At 36.5% G+C, this 19,345-nt stretch overlaps 1 protein-coding gene across 13 annotated transcripts in view; it reads left to right on the top strand.

Moving 5' to 3' along the window:
- Positions 1–19,345, top strand: part of REPS1 (RALBP1 associated Eps domain containing 1) — an 85,302-nt gene that overhangs the window by 38,996 nt on the left and 26,961 nt on the right. For 9 of the 13 annotated variants that reach the window (XM_034962952.3, XM_063605475.1, XM_034962951.3 and 6 more), the window contains exons 2-8: positions 3,619–3,742; positions 5,814–6,010; positions 6,139–6,292; positions 6,889–7,013; positions 7,496–7,658; positions 7,935–7,998; positions 10,022–10,176. In XM_034962952.3, the coding sequence (XP_034818843.3) occupies positions 3,619–3,742; positions 5,814–6,010; positions 6,139–6,292; positions 6,889–7,013; positions 7,496–7,658; positions 7,935–7,998; positions 10,022–10,176 (982 nt within the window). The remainder of the gene's footprint in view (positions 1–3,618; positions 3,743–5,813; positions 6,011–6,138; positions 6,293–6,888; positions 7,014–7,495; positions 7,659–7,934; positions 7,999–10,021; positions 10,177–19,345) is intronic. The other 4 variants (XM_063605474.1, XM_055114161.2, XM_063605473.1 and 1 more) reach the window with 1 other exon arrangement.

The following is a 19,345-nucleotide window of genomic DNA, read 5'->3' as shown; positions in this document are numbered from 1 at the left end:
ACTTAATTGTTCTAAGATTGTGGTTAAAATATTTTATAAATATTATTTGAAAAAGTAATACACCACGTCTAAATGAAATTCATTCCAGGAATCAAAGGAAGGTTCTATGTTAGGAAATCTGTTAATATACTTACTTATATCTTAATATACTTAATCTCTTATATCTTATTGATATACTTATTAATGGACCAAAGAGAAAAATTATGATCTTTTAGTTTTCTATGCAAAATCTGCATATGATAAAATTAACATCTTTATGTGGTTTTTGAAAATATAAAACCCAAAACAAGATTATTAGAAGAACAACAGAACTAGAACTAGCTTTTCTTTTTCTTTTCTTTTCTTTTTTTTTTGAGATGGAGTTTCCCTCTTGTTGCCCAGGCTGGAGTGCTATGGCATGATCTCGGCTCACTGCAATCTCTGCCCCCCGGGTTCAAGTGATTCTTCTGCCTCAGCCTCCTGAGTAGCTGGGATTACAGGCATGTGCCACCACGCCTGGGTAATTTTGTATTTTTAGTAGAGACGGGGTTTCTTCATGTTGGTCAGGCTGGCCTCGAACTCCTGACTTCGTGATTCGCCCACCTTGGCTCCCAAAGTGCTGCGATTACAGGCGTGAGCCGCCGTGCCCGGCCTTAAGAGTTTCTTTAATCAGAGATATTGGCAGAGTGTTAGCCAGTATCATGCTTAATGATAAAACACTAGAAATGATCTTGTTAAAGTTTGGAACAAGACCATAAATCAGTTGCTGCCCCAAGTAAAATCTCAGTTTATTCTGACAAATGATTCTAAGGATTATTTAGAAAAATAAGTATATGAGGATAATTCAAAAATTTCTAAATAGCAAAAAAATTGAGGGGTGGACTAATCCTATCAGATGTTTAAATATTATAAAGCTAAAGTAATTAAAACACTGGGTTACAGCTCCAGGACTAGCATACAAAACTGTAACATAAGGAGCCCAGAAATAAGCACATATAAATATAGCAGTTGCTTTTCAAGTTAATGGAGAAAAGATGAGTTTTTAAATAAATGGTTAACTTATTCTTTTTTTTGCGGGGGGAGACAGAGTCTTGCTCTGTTGCCCAGGCTTAAGTGAAGTAAAACCATCATAGCTTACTGCAGCCTTGAACTCCTAGGCAAAAGTGATCCTCCCACTTCAGCCTCCTGAGTAGTTGGGACTATAGGCATGTGCCACCACATCCAGTTAATTTTTAACTAAATTTTTTTTTCGTATAGATGAGATCTCACCATGTTGCTAGGGCTGGTCTTGAACTCCTGGCCTCAAGCAGTCCTCCTACCTTGGCCTCCCAGAGTGTTGCAATTACAGGCATGAACCACTGCTCCTGGCCTCAATAGTTAACTATTGAGGAGGATCAAAAGGATATCTGATTTGTTTCTCATTCCAAAATAAATTCCAGTTTGGTCAGACTTGTATATTTTCAATATTAATCATAAACATTCTAGAAGAAAACATGTATAAAGACCTTTTTTCTAAGTCTAGCAAACCCAAAAGTCCTAAAGGGGAAATGACAAGCTTGTATAAAAATCGGAAAATTCTGTATCACCAAAACAGCTTTTTTGGAAAAAACAGATAAACTAGAAAACAACATGTGCAATATGATCTGGTTTCTGCCTAAGTCATCAGCTCCATCTGCTGCCTTCCCTCCTCCCCATCAATTCTACACACACTTACAGCTACACTCTGGTCTTTCCTTCCTGAGGGTGCTCAGTAAATAGTCATTGAATAAATGAATTAATTCCATGACAGTTTGCAGGTCAATATGTATAATATAATAAAACCTTTTTTTTTATGAGATGGAGTTTCAGTCTGTCACCCAGTCTGGAGGGCAGTGGCATGATCTCAGCTCACTGCAACCTTCATCTCCCGAGTTCAAATGATCCTCTCACCTCAGCCCCCCGAGTACTTAGAATTACCAGTGCGCACCACCACACCTGGCTAACTTTTGTATTTTTAGTAGAGATGGGTTTCACCGTGTTGGCCAGACTGGTCTTGAACTCTTGATCCCAAGTAATCTGCCCTCCTTGGCCTCCCAAAGTGCTGTGATTACAGGCATGAGCCACCACCCCTGGCCACAATAAAACTTCTTAAAATGAGTAAAGAAGATTAACAGTCCATTTAAAGTTGCCAGAGAACAAGTTGGGCAAGTCAGGAAAAGAAATGCAAATGGCTAACAAATATAAAACTTTTAATAAATACCAATTAAAACAGCATTGAGATTCTGTTTCCCTTCTTGAACCCTACCTCCTCATTTCTAACCATTTCCCTGGTATCTTCCCAAAATGTCAACAAACCATACTGTGATCTCCTTTTAGGTCTTCCCTCTGTCTAGCATATACCTGGCATATGTTAGTTGCATGGTTATATAAACAAAAGTATTTAAGATATGTAATGATCCTCTAAGAGGCATCAAGTGGGCAGAAGAGTAGAGGATTGGGGCTGCATGACCTTGCCTTTTTAAACTCCCCTTTTCCTCATAGTTCCCTTGATGGTGTTAACCTGCCTGTTATTCTCTTTGCCCTTTTACATTTCTTCAGAAGGACATGCTCCTTAGTGGCAGGAACAGGAACTTCTTCCAGTGCTGGTCAGCCAGCAAAAATGACTCTTTTTTGTGTATGTAAATAAATGGCTGTTATTGTTGTGATACAATTGCTTAATCGTTAATAGGTCCTTTTTTTGAAGTCCTGTGAATAGTTTTGTTCAGACTTAATACCACAGCATCTCAGATACCTTATCTTCCTTTGAGTGTTATGGAAAAATAGACTAAAACTGCTCTCTCTGTACAAAAGTTTGTGTTATTTGAAAAGATACAACAGGCATGCCTAGTGTTTATTTTAAGATAAGATTATAATATCTGCATAGTAGAAACCTCCAGCTTTTAGAGTTATGATTTTGTAATCTGAAATCCTATTTTTTGAGTCTAATATTTACTTGTGCTAGCAAGTCTAGAAATACTTGTTGAAAGACTGGAATGATTAATGTAGATCCTTGAACACTTTCATGCTCTAAAAAAGACAAATTTTGTTTGTTTTAAAGAAGAGTAGTGTAGCCATATTATTTGGAAAATAAGAGGGAAAACCCGACTCAATCTCATCTGAAAAAATCGTGATAGACTTTTTAAAAATAGTTTCCAAATTTGTATTTATGTGGTTAAAATTAGGTATCTTGCCTTTCTTCCCCACTTGATAAATCCTTAGTATTTTTCCATGTTGTTATATCATTTAAAGACCGTCACTTTAAATGGCTGCATAATAGTCTCTTAGTCACATGGTCCTATTGTATGTGCAGTGGTTATGAATAAGAGTGGGTGGTACGTTGTTTCTTTAAAAATGTGACTCGTAACAAAAAATTTATTCTAAGAAAATTGCTAATCATATGGATTTTGATAAATAGGAGAATGATGACCTTATTGCAAAGCAGTGACTTTTTGTTTGTAAACATATGAACCTGAAACTTGAGGAAGTTGGTTGTCAGTTGTGAGTATTATACCATCTATTAGATAGATATTTTGAGATGTTACAAACAAGTTGGGTAGCTGCTTATTTTTGAAGGGAGATTTTTGTTGTGAATCTTAATGTTAACATTATGTTATTTTATAGATCATGGAGCTTTGTGGTGCAACAAGACTTGGTTATTTTGGAAGAAGTCAGTTCTACATTGCTTTGAAACTTGTAGCTGTTGCCCAGTCTGGTTTCCCTTTAAGAGTGGAAAGTATAAATACAGGTAAATATAGAGTACACTAGTAACTGAAAGAAAATAGGCTTCTATTATAAATGAAGTCAAGTCAATAGAACTCTTGTGTCTTTCTGATCTCATAGTGGCATTTGTGACCTTGAGTGAAGTGTCGTGACTTTATTCCCACTACCTTGCATTTCTCACTTGAAAATACTAGAAAAATATGTCTGACCTGTATTACGGCATAGTGTATGTACTTCATCTGTATTTGACTATATGTACTGTTCAAATGGCAATTTTTAAGAATTAATTTACCAAAAGTTGTTTAGAAATATTTTAGGCGAATAGTTTTATTAAGGTAAATGATAAATTACAGCGACCATCTTCATGTATAGCGTCCCTGTGTTCTTCATTTCCAATAAAACAACATTATACTTTGTATTTTTGTTTGTTTGTTTGTTTGGGAAGGCTGTGGAGGCTTCAGTTGAAATTAAGAAGTAACAGTTAACCTAAACTTTTTGATCGATAAGAGACAATATTAAAATATTGGCAGACTAAAATCTAGTTATAGACATCTGACCACATTACAAGTTTGTATTAGTCCATTTTAACACTGCTATAAAGAAATCCCTGAGACTGGGTAATGTATAAACAAGAGAGGTTTAATTGACTCACTTCTGCATAGCTCGGGAGGCCACAGGAAACCTACAATCGTGGCAGAATGTAAATGGAAAGCAAGACACATCTTATGTGGCCACAGGAGAGAGAGAGAGAGAGAGCAAGGGGGAATAGCCACAGACATTTAAACCATCAGATCTCATGAGAACTTGCTCACTATCACAAGAGCAGCATGGGGGAACCGCCCCCATGATCTAATCACCTCCCATGTGGGAATTACAATTCAAGATGAGATTTGGGTGGGAACACAGAGTCAAACCATATCAAAGTGTTACATCAGATAATTTGTTTTTCAAGTATTTAGAGGCTTGTTGATGTGAAAGAAGATAGAAATTCTATAAAGAAAGGCACTTAAATGCAGAGGGTTCTTTCATTTTCATAGAGTAAAGGGGAAAGAAAAAAATTAAGATTTTAAAAATAATCTGTACAGAAAAATTTCTGTAAAATTCTGTAAATATCAGAATTTGTAGAAATAGTTTTAAGTACCAGTTTAGTTTATTGGTCAGTAGAGGTTTTCATTGTGGACCTCTAGTTTGCCACACATCATTCTTCTAGTGTTGGGAGTTTACATTCTTTTCAGGTAATTTTGAATTCTTTTACATGTATATTGAATAAGCTTAATAGTTTCCTTCCTTCATGTGGAGGTCCTAAAGAGAGACGAAAGTAATCATGTAATGGAGGTAAGTACGCTTTCCTCTGAAATGATTTTGTAGCTGTATTTTTTCTGGTCTAAAAGTATCACTTATTTACCTGCAAACAGTTTCTCAGTCCTTCATCTTTCTCCTCTATTTAAAATTGAATGTAGAATATCTGGCTGTAGGAGAGCCATAAGCCAGACTACAGTGGATAGATGGAATACTCTGTACCATGTTTTTGGTGGGTGAACAATAAGGTATTTTTAGGAATTTCTGCCATGAAAATTTCTAAATCTAGTCTCAGACTTAGTGACATATTCTGTGTTTTACTTAGAGGTCTAAAATCTTACTTTAAAGACCCGGTGTGAGTAGAAGCAGCCTAGGCTTTGGGGTCTGACTGATCTAGGTTTATATCCTAACTGTCAGTTACTACAAGCATGACCTTGGCATCATGGAGCCTCAGTTTTCTTATCTGTAAATAGGAGCTTTGCAGGGGTACTGTGGTTACGAGGTGAAATAAATATTCAGTGGCAAGTATAGGGCCAAACATACGTAGACATTTGATGTAGCCATTGTTATCACTCATTAGAAGGACAGTTTGGTTTTATTACTTCTTTCTAGGTAAGAGTCTCCCTAAATAATGTAAGGGAGATGATGGTCCAAATTTTGTGGTGATAGACATTTTGTGCCTCTTGTTTCTGTATCCATTTTTACAAAAATTCTAATATCTAATTCATGTCTTATTTTAGTTTTCAATATATATGTCCTTTTTTATTTTGAAGTAATGATTATTTTGTGGTTAACAGTAAAGGACCTTCCTCTGCCAAGATTTGTTGCTTCAAAGAATGAACAGGAATCTCGCCATGCAGCCTCATATTCTTCAGATTCTGAAAATCAAGGGTCGTATTCTGGTGTAATTCCCCCACCACCTGGCAGGGGGCAAGTGAAAAAGGGATCCGTAAGCCATGATACGGTTCAGCCTCGTACATCTGCAGATGCACAGGTAATCACATGCATGTAAATATTAGCAGTTGATGCCCTGTGCAAATGCTTCACTAAGGTTCTTATTGGTAGCTTAATAATTAAAATGTCTCCTTAAAGTTAAAATTTTAAAATAATATTCTTTTCTAGGAACCTGCATCCCCAGTAGTTTCACCACAGCAATCCCCACCAACTTCTCCACACACATGGAGGAAGCACAGCCGTCATCCCAGCGGTGGGAATAGTGAGAGGCCTCTTGCGGGACCTGGGCCATTTTGGTCTCCCTTTGGTGAAGCACAATCAGGTATTTAGAGATTGATTGATTAGAGTGTCATTGTGTTGCCCAGGCTGGTCTTGCACTCCTGGGTTCAAATGATCCTCCTGCCTCAGCCTCCTGAGTAGGTGGGGATTATAGGCTTGTGCCACAGAACCTGGCTTAGAGATTTTTTGAAAGTAACAATTATTTAGGGTTGTAAATTGAAGGAAACTTGATAATATTCCTTCAGGAGTTGCCTCCCAGATAGTTTTTAATTGTAAGTTTAAGTTAAATAGAAGCAAAAACCAACTATGGAAATTTGTAAGTGGATACATTGCTTTGAAAAGTGGTAATTGCATTTATGTGTATCTATGATGTTTAGACAAGTTTATGGATACCAGATTCTCTAAAGGTAAAATGAATAATTATTTCCCAGAATATTATGTATATATTACATAAATTTTATTGACAAGGAGAGCACAAAATAATTGAAGATATTTAAATGAGATATAATTTCTAATTGAACAGAAAAGATTCCATTTTGGAAATTGTTAGATTTCTTCAGAGTAAGAGTTGGAAAGAAAACTTCCTAGTAACTTTTTTCCTCAAACATGAGTCAGCATGTTTACCCATTCTCCTTATAGGTTCTTCTGCTGGTGATGCAGTGTGGTCAGGGCATTCCCCACCTCCACCTCAAGAAAACTGGGTCAGTTTTGCAGATACTCCACCAACCAGTACTCTTTTAACCATGCATCCTGCTTCTGTCCAGGTGTGACATTTTATTGGTATTGCATTTTTATTTGCTTCATTCAGAGTATTGCTCCAGTCATTGTTTTTATATTTTGCTGTTGCAGATTTTATAAATGCAAATCCACTCATTTATTTAAAAGCAAAATTCTGCTCTGTGCATTTCAAATCTGTTATCATTGGAATGTTTCAGCTGATTTTATTTCTGTTTCTGATTCCCTAGTGAAGTTTTGAAAGGTTTCTGCATCTGGAAATATATTTGCTTGGCTTTCTTAGCACATTTTCATAACTTTCTGTTGCTTACATAATTGCTGTCATTCTACTCGTTTCTATAATCATTGTGCAAAAACATATCCAATAATCTGACTGTAACAGATATGTGGTTTTACATTTTAAATATACACAAAAAGCAAGTTTTACTTTCAAAGATAAATAACCTAGCAATCTTGGTCCATACAATCATGTAGGTAGATATTGTACTGAGGAAAAAATGTTTCATTACAGGACCAGACAACAGTACGAACTGTAGCATCAGCTACAACTGCCATTGAAATTCGTAGGCAATCCAGTAGTTATGATGATCCCTGGAAAATAACAGATGAACAAAGACAGTATTATGTAAATCAGTTTAAAACCATTCAGCCTGATCTAAACGGATTTATTCCAGGTGAGTTGTTGAAAACAGAAGTTCTTCTAGATGGGACAGGAGAATCTCAATTTCATAATCTCAAAGACATTGTTTTATTGGTCATAGATTTTAATTATAACATAATTATCAGATTATTTGTCTAAAAAGAATTTATAATCACTGGGGGCCAAAAACATGACATATTCACATATTAAAAATATCTTTTCCCAGTTAAAAAAGTCTAAGACTCTTACATTCTGTTCATGGATCCGTAAGTTCAGAATAACATTAAACAACACTGTTTTAATATTTCAGGATCTGCAGCTAAAGAGTTTTTTACAAAATCAAAACTTCCTATTCTTGAACTTTCTCATATTTGGTAAGTGTGGTATATCATTAGTTGGGTAACTGGGTTGCTTCCAAGGAGTTTCTAGCAGATAGATTTTAGAGCCTTAAAAAATAAACAACTAACCCCTTCAAGAATGCTGTCAAAGAACTCAGTATTGCCTTACAATAGCCAGCTTCTCTCTTATTCTGCAGAAAAGAAATAAGTGATACTGATACAGTAGTTCTTTGTAAAGAGCTAAAATTCTTTAAGCTGTATCAGCTTTTTTTTTGTTGCTAGCATAATGCATGAGATAAAAGTTAGTTTGCACATACATGGTTATATTTATCCCATTGGTTTTTTATCAAGTTTAGTAAGTCCTATACCATGCCATAAGTTTAGGAATGGTGTTAGCTTCCATTTAACCAGAGACTTAAGAATAGCTGTGTTGGAATATGGTTCGAATTGGCTATTAGAACACAAAGTGTAATCACAAATTACTTTATAAAAACAGGCCAGGGCCAGGTGCGGTGGCTCATACCTGTAATCTTAGCACTTTGGGAGGCCGAGGCAGGTGGATTACCTGAGCTCAGGAGTTTGAGACCAGCCTGGGCAACATGGTGAAACCCTGTCTCTACAGAAAAATTAGCTGGGCATGGTGGCACATGCCTGTAATCCCAACTACTGGGGAGGCTGAGGCACGAGATTCGCTTGAACCTGGGAGGTGGAGGTTGCAGTGAGCCAAGATTGTGCCATTTCACTCCAGCCAGGGTGACAGAACGAGATTCTGTCTCAAAAAAACAAAACAAGCAAAAAGAAAACACAAGCTGGGTGTGGTGGTTCACGCCTGTAATTCCAGCACTTTGGGAAGCCAAGGCAGGCAGATTGCTTGAGCCCAGGAGTTCAAGACCAGCCTGAGCAACATGGTGAAACCCCATCTCTATTAAAAAGAAAAAAATTAGCAAGGTGTGGTGGTGCAAGCCTGTAGTCCTGGCTGCTTGGGAGGCTTACATGGGAGGATTGCTTGAGTCCAGGAAGCAGAGTTTGCAGTGAGCTGAGGTCATACCACAGCACTGTAGCCTGGGCAACAGAGTGAGACTCTGTCTCAAAAATAAATAAAAAACGATTATCAGATAAACATAAATGTTAATTCCAGTGTGTATCAATGTTATTTCTCTATATTCTAAATCATTTTTAATAGGTTTTTGGTAGCATAGAGTGCTGTAGTACAAGGTAGGTAGATAACACCTAAAACTGAAAACTCAAAAACGAGTAATATAGGCATGCTATTTATAGTTTAAGGCAATAAAGACAAAAGTGGTTGTCTGTATCTAGGAAAGGGCATAGACAGCAAGGTGGAGTGGCTGTATTTCTGTTTTAAGCCTTGCAGTTCTACTTAGTGATTTAAAGTACGTACATGTCAGCTGGGTGCGGTGGCTCACGCTTGTAATCCCAGCACTTTGGGAGCCCAAGGCAGGTGGATCACATGAGGTCAGGAGTTCGAGACCAGCCTGGCCAAAATTAGCCAGGCATGGTGGCGCGTACCTGTAATCCCAGCTACTCAGGAAGCTGAGGCAAGGGAATCGCTTGAACCCGGGAGGTGGAGGTTGCAGTGGGCCGAGATCGTGCCACTGCACTCCAGCCTGGGTGACAGAGCGAGATTCCATCTCAAAAAAAATAAAAACAAAAAATAAAGTACATACATGGTGAATTTTGATAACATAAAAACAGACTTTTGAAAAATGTCACTAACTTATTACGTATGCCTTCTAAAAATGCATGTGAATTATAGGTCATTCTTTTTGGTGACCTTAATTATTGGGGCGGCTTTTTAGAGAATTTCAAACACACAGGAAAGCTTAAAGAAGAGTACCATAAGCATTCATATACTACCACCTAGATTCTGGAGGTAACATTTTGCTACATGTGCTATATTACACATCTTTCTGTGTATGGGATTTTTATAATTACTGAGTTCTTGCACTTTCTCATGGAAAATATTTCTCTTGCTTCTTTTTGAGAAATAAAAGGATCCAAAGCAGAATGTGATTATATTCACAATAAACTTATCTTCTAGGGAACTCTCAGACTTTGATAAAGATGGTGCATTGACACTGGATGAGTTTTGTGCTGCTTTTCATCTGGTGGTTGCTAGGAAGAATGGCTATGATTTACCAGAAAAACTTCCTGAAAGCTTAATGCCCAAACTGATTGATTTGGAAGATTCAGCAGGTAAGATTGGGAGCTGAAGAGAGCTGTTTGCATGCCTTGATAAACATAATGCTTGATTCTGAAAGAAAAATCAAGATAGAGGTTAACGTTAGCTTAATAGCTTAGCTATTTCATCAAGTGTACATAGATTTGTCATCAGAATAGGATGTATGGGCCAAGCTTGAATTTGTCTTATTCAGTCTATTTTTAAAAATAAAGATGAGTAATATATACCACTATTTTACCTTTGTATTTGTGACTTGGCGAGATTTGAAGAGCATTTCAGTGTCTTGTTATTTTGCTATCCTTTAATTGTGATATATATTGTCTCGAGTGGGTAGAGTAACCCATCTTCATTATAAACATTTTTCTCTTTAATACATCTTAATTTGTTGAAGGGAAATTACTTGGTTCATCATTAGACCTTTACAGTTGTAAGTATTTTTCTTTAAAATACCAAGCTCTCTCCTGCAGACTCTAAAGAAATCTGGACTTTTTGTGTATGATTTTAGAGAATGCTGTGTTGTTAACAAGAATGCTAAATGTTCATATTTATTGGGACCTTTCTTTCTTCCTTTTCTTTTTTTTTTCTTTTTTCTTTTTTTTGAGATGGAGTCTCGTTCTGTCACCAGGCTGGAGTGCAGTGGCACGATCTCGGCTCACTGCAGTCTCCACCTCCCGGGTTCAAGCGATTCTCCTGCCTCAGCCTCCTAAGTAGTTGGGACTACAGGCACGCACCACCATGCCCCGCTAATTTTTGTATTTTTAGTAGAGATGGGGTTTCACCATGTTGGCCAGGATGGTCTCTATCTCTTGACCTCATGATCTGCCCGCCTCGGCCTCCCAAAGTGCTGGGATTACAGGCGTGAGCCACCATGCCCAGCCTGGACCTTTCTTTAAAAAGAAAAAGAGTATCAAGGGCTAAAAATTAGTAAATTTTTCTTAAATTCTGAATGAATAAAAGGAAACCTAATGTTTAATTCTTAATGAGCCTAATTAAAATAAATTATTGTCTTCAGTGTTTCCATCTATACTCTCATTTGGATATGATGATGGAAAGAATTTTATACTTTTAAAAGGGAAGTTCAAATAGAATTTGGCTCTCAAATGGGCATTTATCTATCAGGCAGCATCTCTTTAACCTAAAAATATACATGGTCTGACTTAGTTGTCTAAATTACGCGGAAGGAATCAGATGCATGAAATTACTGTCACAAAGAGAACAGTCTCCTTGGAGTCAGTAATCTGAATGTGCTTCTAGTTTTGCTAATTTAATCTGTGACCCTGGGCAAGTTCTAATCATTTACTGTATTTTTCCCTTCTGTTTCTCCACCTGAAATGTGGATTTGATGCCATTCACATTTCAGGACCTGAATTGTACACTGACCTTTTATCAATGAATAGGTTGATTCTAAAAATATGGCATTGATTTTAATTTCTTAAGCACATTTTTCTATGATAATCCTAGGATTTTGGGATCATTTCAGTTAGTTGTGAAGCGTCAGCCTCTGACTTGAGCTGAAAGCTTAGTATCTTTATTAGGTAATTTTGATTCAAAGTACTTTAATTTACCTACTTAAGAAATAAAAACAACTTCTTTGTTAAACACCTATGATAGTAACCAAAAGAGAAGAACATGTGGTAACTTCACACTTTCAGTGTCACTGATTTAGAAATTGGACTTGGACCTAGAGCTTTTATATGACTTCAAGCCTTTGAAAACCGACAGCACAATAATACAAGAAACTAATTTAAATGAAGTTTAATCTCTTGTAGGTGATTTTGTAGAGGCTTGTCTGATTCTGTCATCTGTTATATTTGTCAGTGAATCTGGCTTTTGCATATATTTAATTTTTCCTTTAATTTAAATAAAAAAGTTCTTTGTAAATTGGATCTATAAGGTTGATGGTTCAGGAAGAAATTTTTTTCTGGGCATTTATCTTTTTGTCTAATTTTACACCTGTTAGATCTGTTTAACAAAGACAGACTGATTTTATTGCCTGTGTATATCTGTGCACTGTTGCTCTAAATATAATTTTAAAAGTATCACAGACCCAGATTGTTTTTCCCCCCCTCACAGCATATGGTTTTCTGACCAAATTTGTTGTAAACATTTGGATCACACTGTATTATATTACATTCAAATCTGCTTTTCATATTTACAAATGATATATTTTGGTATTCTGTTGATTCTGGGGTGATGTAATATAACTTATCATTTTTCTTCCACCTATCATAAACCTGAGATTCACATGACAAAAGGTCCTTTGAGTACAGAAATTGTCTTGTGACACTGTGGGTCCGTCAGTATCCATAAAAATCATTCTAAAAAAAATTAGCAGGGTGTGGTGGTGTGCACTTGTTGTCCCAGCTACTCAGGAAGCTGAGGCAGGAGAATTGCTTGAACCCAGGAGGCGGAGGTTGCAGTGAGCCGAGATCACGCCACTGCATTCCAGCCTGGGTGACAGAGTGAGGCTCCATCTAAAAAAAAAAAAAATTATAAAAATAGCTGTGTTTTAAAAAGGTCACGGTTAAGAGGGTAATACTCAAATAGTTTCTTTCGGCTGACATTAGAATTTATTGTAAATATTCCTCTGTGGAGCCTTTCTGACTATAGGCAGAGGTGGTTTCTCTCATTTCTGATCTCTCATAGCATTTTCTACATGCTAATTACTGAAACATACCACACTAAATCCTGTTTTGTTTTTTTTTCCCCTATCACTGTACTCTGAATTCCTTGAAACAAGGGAAATGTATCCTATTTATTGTAGTATGCTCAAAACATACAACTTTGCCAGGCACTGCACTAATATTGGATGGATGAATTCTACATGTGTGCCATTTTCAAAGGAAGATATTTTTCTTGGTGTTTTTCTACCTTTGAAAATACAGCGATTTGTTACCCTAGGTTTATGATGTTGGAACATACTGAAACATTAGTTCCACAAATATTCTATACTTAAAGTTTAACTCTTAAGAAGCAAATAGATGGTGAGCAGTGGTCATTTGAGTTACAGCTCCTTGGAGTAACATGCTAGGCTTTCTATAGGCATGCAAACATGGTTGGGGTAAATGTGCATTTTTTCCAAAATTGCTTGAACAGGTATGCATAGATAAAATAGAACTACTAAGGTTTATAGGCAGAAGTACTTCTGTCGACCTGAATTAGAATATTTAATAACATCAGCACTGAATTTAACAGCTAAAATAGAAAGGGAGACTTGATTTTTGTTGTCTTACAAAAGAAAGCATACACAAATTCATCTGCAGAAAGAGCTTTCTGAAGCTGAATTAAAGAATATTTAGCTTTTTAAGAATGTTTGTCTTCTTTAAAAAAAAAAAGATTAAGATGACCTGCTACAAACACGTTGAGGTACTCTACATTTTAATATCTAAAGAATCTTCTCCTTTGCAAAGCACAGTTGCAATTTTACATGTACTTCTGTGATTGATACATATCTTTCTCTCAAACTAGACTAGAGCCTTCTAGGAAGGTAGGAACTGGATCACTTTTGTTCATTATATCTCAGTGCCTAGCAAGGTGCAAATTGAGTACAGGAATAGACAGACATTCACATTGTTGAAATGATTAAATGACTGAGCCAATGATTTTTAACTGTTTTCTACCTTTACACCACGCTGCTCACATGTGCAACTCAGCAGTCTCTGAGATGCTGAAAGAAGGAAAGGGATGTGTGCTTCCCTGTCTCCATCTCCTTCTGCATGATCCCTACTTTACACAGTAGATTTGGGCACATGTTTCATTGTTAGGGTGCGTTGCATGGATCTACAAACTCTGAGAAGTACTTCCAACACGAATTTTTTTTTTTAAGCCAGAGAAGAGAAGGCACATGAAGACTTTCCATGAAGAGTTTACTAGAAATCCACATAAATTCAGATTTGAGACTACCTTGGTGCAAGTAAATCACTGTTAAGAGTTTCTCTTATATTCATCCAGAAATTTTTAACATATATATAAAAACCTACACACAGGTATTGGTGTTTATACAGACGCAATCATACTATACATCCTTCATTTTTTTTTCTTATAATTTTGGACATCTTTATACTTTATAATTGATATGGTTTGGCTGTGTCCCCACCCAAATCTCATCTTGAATTCTTATGTTTGTGGGAGGGACCCAGTGGGAAGTAATTGAATCATGGGGGCAGGTCTTTCCCATGCTTTCTCATGATAGTAAATAGTCTCATGAGATCTGATGGTATTATAAGGGGAGTTTCCCTGCACAAGCTCTCTCTTTGCCTCCTGCCATCCATGTAAGATGTGACTTGCTCCTCCTTGCCTTCCACCATGATTGTGAAGCCTCCCCAGCCATGTGGAACTGTAAGTCCATTAAACCTCTTTCTTTTGTAAATTGCCCAGTCTTGGTATGTCTTTGTCAGCAATGTGAAAATGGACTAATAGAATAATATATAGAGCTATCACATTTATGATTCAAGGTATTCCATAATATGATGTACCTTAATTTAACCAGTTTCTTATTGATGGATTTTGGGGTTGTTTTCTGGCTTTATCTTTAAAACACTGCTGCAGTGAACATGCTTATATGTATATCTTTGTTTTGTACAAATAACCTAGAATCTTTGTTTCTGAAAATTCATTATTCAGGTACCCTTAGTTGCAAAGGAAAAAATAATGAAAATACGCACTAATGCTTGTCATTAGCTTTCTAATTAAGAAATTACCTCCCACTCCTACCCCCCTCAAACATACTCTGTCCCTGTCTGTCTCCCCCCACCCTGCCGTCTCTCTCTGTCGTGTGTCATTTCTTTCCAGATATTTGGTTATTGTAGCTGATAAATCAGTACAGTTGAATTACAGATATTAGTAAAGATACACCATTTAATGAAATTGGTCAAAGTAAATAGAACTCAAATCCTGACAAAGACATTGACAAGCAAGGGTAGATAATACTTGAAGGGCAAAAACTCTATGAGGGTGATAGCAATAGCAGGGGCTTTAAAAGATTATGGTTTTGGCCAGGCACAGTAGCTCCCAGAAGCGCTTTGGTAGGCCAAGGTGGGAGGATCACTTGAGGCTAGGAGTTCGAGGTTACAGTAAGCTATGATCTCACCACTGCACTTTAGCCTGGGTGACAAAGCGAGACCCTGTCTCTAAAAAAAAAGATTATGATTTCAAATTCAGCGGATTAGTAAGTGTCCTTGGGAGTAATTAATGATACTCATAATTATTTTTTGTAGAAGTGACCTTTTTCCTTTGCAATTGTGCTATGAAAGTCAAAAGTGAATGAAAGATGAACATCTCTGTCTTCCTCTGTTAGAGAACTCCATGGGAATGGTACCCTTGTCTTGTTCAGTACTGGATCTTGAGAGCCTGGAACCCTATAGGCCCTCAGTAAATGTTCACTGACTCAATTAGTGCTTTTTAATTTTGCCACCAAATTATACCCCCCAAAAAAGTAACATTATCTTTCTCCCTGGCCACCACTCCCCCGCCCCCAACCCCCCCTCCCCCCCCGCCAAGATGGAGTCTTGCTCTGTTGCCCAGGCTGGAGTGCTGTGGTGTGATCTTGGCTCACTGCAACCTCCCCTTCCCAGGTTCAAGCAATTCTCCTGCCTCAGCCTCCCGAGTAGCTGGGATTACAGGCATGCGCCACCATGTCTGGCTAATTTTTGTATTTTTAGTAGAGACGGGGTTTCACCATGTTGGCCAGGCTGGTCTCGAGCTTCTGATCTCGTGAAGCGCCCGCCTCGGTCTTCCATTCCCAAAGTGTTGGGATTACAGGCATGAGCCACCACTTTTTCTTTCATTCTTTGTTCTTTATACTCCATTTCCACTATTTCCTCTGTAGATTTTTAAGACAAAGCTCCAATTAACTGTTTTCCTCTTTATGGAATTTTAGTATTTATTTTGAATGGATTAACTTTAAATGGATTTTTTCCCATGTTTAGCTATCTTTGGGTAATAGGAACCTCCTATATATTGTAGGTAATATTCTTTGAACTATAATAATTGAGTCAGATGTTGAGCAGTACTGTCAAATGTTGATAAATACTGTAAAAACTCAGCAAGTTCAGTTTAATAAGAATTTTGGGTGAATATTTTGTTTCTTTTCAAATCTTGTTGGACACATTTTTACTTTGATTTTTTTAAACCTTTGGTTTTAATTGAAAACAATTAGTTTTCTACATAGACCCCCTTTTAAGGTAGTCTTACCGAATAAGTTTCATAGACCCTCATAAGGTCTGCTTACTAAGTTTCCATTTTGTGAAGTGTTGGGGAAAAGTGGAGTTCATTTTGGAAATAGAACTTACTAGTTTTTTGATGCATATAATATCATTCAAGAAAAAACAAAGCACATCTTAAATTTTATCTTTCTACATATGCGTTGCTTATGCCTGTCTTTTAAATATGATTGAAAAAGTTAACATTTGTAGTTTTCCTTGAAGACGTAAAAGTCATGAACACTCGATTGTTTTTCATTTTCCGTATTTTTTTCTTACAAGAATAATACTCTTCAAATAAAAGTTATTTTTGCCTTGATAAAGTTATTAATGCGGTTGGAACATTGAACCTTCATTATTGAATAACTTTCTAGATTTGTTTGCTGCTTGAAAGCAAAATAAGTTTTAAACTGTAAGACTTTAAGGGAGTGTATATATTTCTGTAAGATTAATAACAGCCAGCAGTCACTTTCGAGACAATTTTTTAGTATATCAAGTATAATACTAAGAAAATAAGAGAAATTTAGGATGTGTAGGTTACAAAGCTAGAATAAAAACAAAGCTCTGAGAAAGAGGTTGTTTAGCAGGTACACTGTACTGAATTGAATCGGGGAACTTTCCAGATTCTTTGAAAGGATAGATAGGTGAAACTTCTTCCAGTGTTTGCAAACTTAAAACAAATGTAGAATAAGCCGTAGGTCAGTGTGATCATACTGGGTTGTCTCTTTCAGACACACTTTTGTACGTGGAAATACTTTTTGCATAACAGCCCTTTTGGGGTTAACTTTAACGAATAATTTAGGCTCATGCTCTTCTTTTTCAGCCCTGATGCTCTGATGATGTCAGGGGCAGAGCAGAACCCACAGGAGGGAGGCAGGGTTGACACAGTGTTCCAGCAGGAGGCTAGGTTGGAACACTGCATCAGGTAAGAGTAAAACTACACCCCTGCCTCCGGAAAAATACAGTCTTAAAGACTAACATTTGTGGGTGGGCAGGAAGCTCTTTGTTGGAGTACTTATTTGGAGCAAAGTTGAAGGAGGTACAGTTTATTTCTAGACTGAATGGTTGTCCATAGACTCTTGGTTTCTAGAACATAGGAAAGAAGCAATGCGTAATTTGCTAATTTATCCCAGAAACAATTTTTGGATTTTCTAGGACAGCAATTTTTCAAACTTTTAAATCTTTTTTTCTTTGGTTGGTTTTTGTTGTTGTTGTCGTCGTTGTTTATTTCAATGTGGAACAAACTTTTAAATCTTAAGACCCCTTTAGGCATTCTTAAAATTTGTGGACCCCAAGAGTCTTTGTTTACATGGGTTAAATCTATCAATACTTACATTATTAGAAATTAAAACTGATTAATTTTTGTTTTTACTTTATGTAAAAAAGCAATAACAAATCCATTACCTATTGGCATAAATATTTTTAGGAAAATAACCATATTCTCCAAAATTAAAGAAAAAATTGTAAAAGGGGTGGCATTATTTTACATTTTTGCAAATTTCTTTTACATCTGTCTTAATAGAAGACAACGAAATTGTCATATTTGCTTCCACATTGTCTGTTGGATATGTTGTTTTGTTTGAGGTGTACCAGGGGTCTAAAAACTAAGCCCTGTGAGATAGATCCAGCCTACTGCTCATTTTTGACTAGCCCACAAGCTGAGAATATTTTTTCTTTTTAACTGTTGAAATCAAAAGAATAATATTTTATTACACGTTAAAAATTGTATGAAATTCAAATTTCAGTGTCCATAAAAATTGTATTAGAACACAGCAGTGCTCATCACTTATTTATGAATTGTCTAGGACTGCCTTTGCACCATAATGGTGGAGCTGAATTGCTGCAACAGATACCTTATAGCCACAAAACCTAAAATAGTTACTATCTGGCCTAATATAGAAAAAGTTTCCAAATTAAATCTAGCCTCACACAATAAAAGGAAGGACTATTTCATGGCTTTTTCAGATAACGTAATTATTCTTTGGTACTACATCAAAGCACAAATGGTATTTCTTAAAGGTTACTTGCAGTGTGGAAGCTGAAGCCACTTTAATGCATTTTTTTGTACTTTAACTTGATTTTATACCGTAATGCATTGGATATTTGTAAAATATCAGTTCATTGAGTTACACACATCTTTCAGATGTTGACATCTTTCATTATAAAATATTTAAAAAGTGCACTTGCTGATTTCACAACATATCAAGCCTTTAAGTGCTGGAAGCTCTTGAGATTATGGACGTGGATATACATTTTCCAAAATTTGAGTTTTCCCTTGAAACCTTCAGCATTGTCATTAGTAACCATTGGAAACAAATACTGAAAACATTGCTTTCCTTGAAATGACAAGCTCACTTTGTTCATTTTTGAAAAAATGCCTGCGCGATACCCAAGTCCGAATTATTATAGATTATCAGCTGTTCTTTCAGGAAAAATGGTGTTCCACGAAAAAAGTGGCTTGTTCAGCTTACAACTGAATCACACAAGTACTTTTCTCTGAGACAACCATTGTACTTTCATATGCAGCAGAAATGCTGTGTGTATGTATTTCCCATTTTGACACATAGAGGAAGATGTGTTTTTAGGGCTGAGATTTAATAAAATTAATTTGTACTGCTTCATGAACATTCATAAGTGAGATCAGCATGCATATTTATTTATATTTAATGCTTATGTATGTGGGGGGGGTAAGGAATACAATAACTGTAAGTGAAGAATACAATAACTATATTTTGTCGCCACTGCCTTGATTCAGTGCAAATGTCAACATGGGAAAAGCATTATTACAAGAATAGTTTTCACCTTTCAGGTCTCTAAAAGAGTCTTGGGGACTCTTAGAAAGGGGTCTGTGGTCCACAGTTTGAGGTCTACAACTCTAGGAAAATAACTCTATTGAAATAGCGGTAAAGTATAATTATTTGGGTGACTAGCATTTCACTTTGCAGCCTCAAGTAGCTAGACCCACTTCAGCTTTGTACCAGTG

The sequence above is a fragment of the Pan paniscus genome, chromosome 5, assembly GCF_029289425.2.
Source record: "Pan paniscus chromosome 5, NHGRI_mPanPan1-v2.0_pri, whole genome shotgun sequence".
NCBI classification, from domain to species: domain Eukaryota; kingdom Metazoa; phylum Chordata; class Mammalia; order Primates; family Hominidae; genus Pan; species Pan paniscus.
The sequence above is the reverse complement of the archived record's forward strand: the minus strand, read 5'-3'. Positions and strand labels throughout refer to the sequence as shown.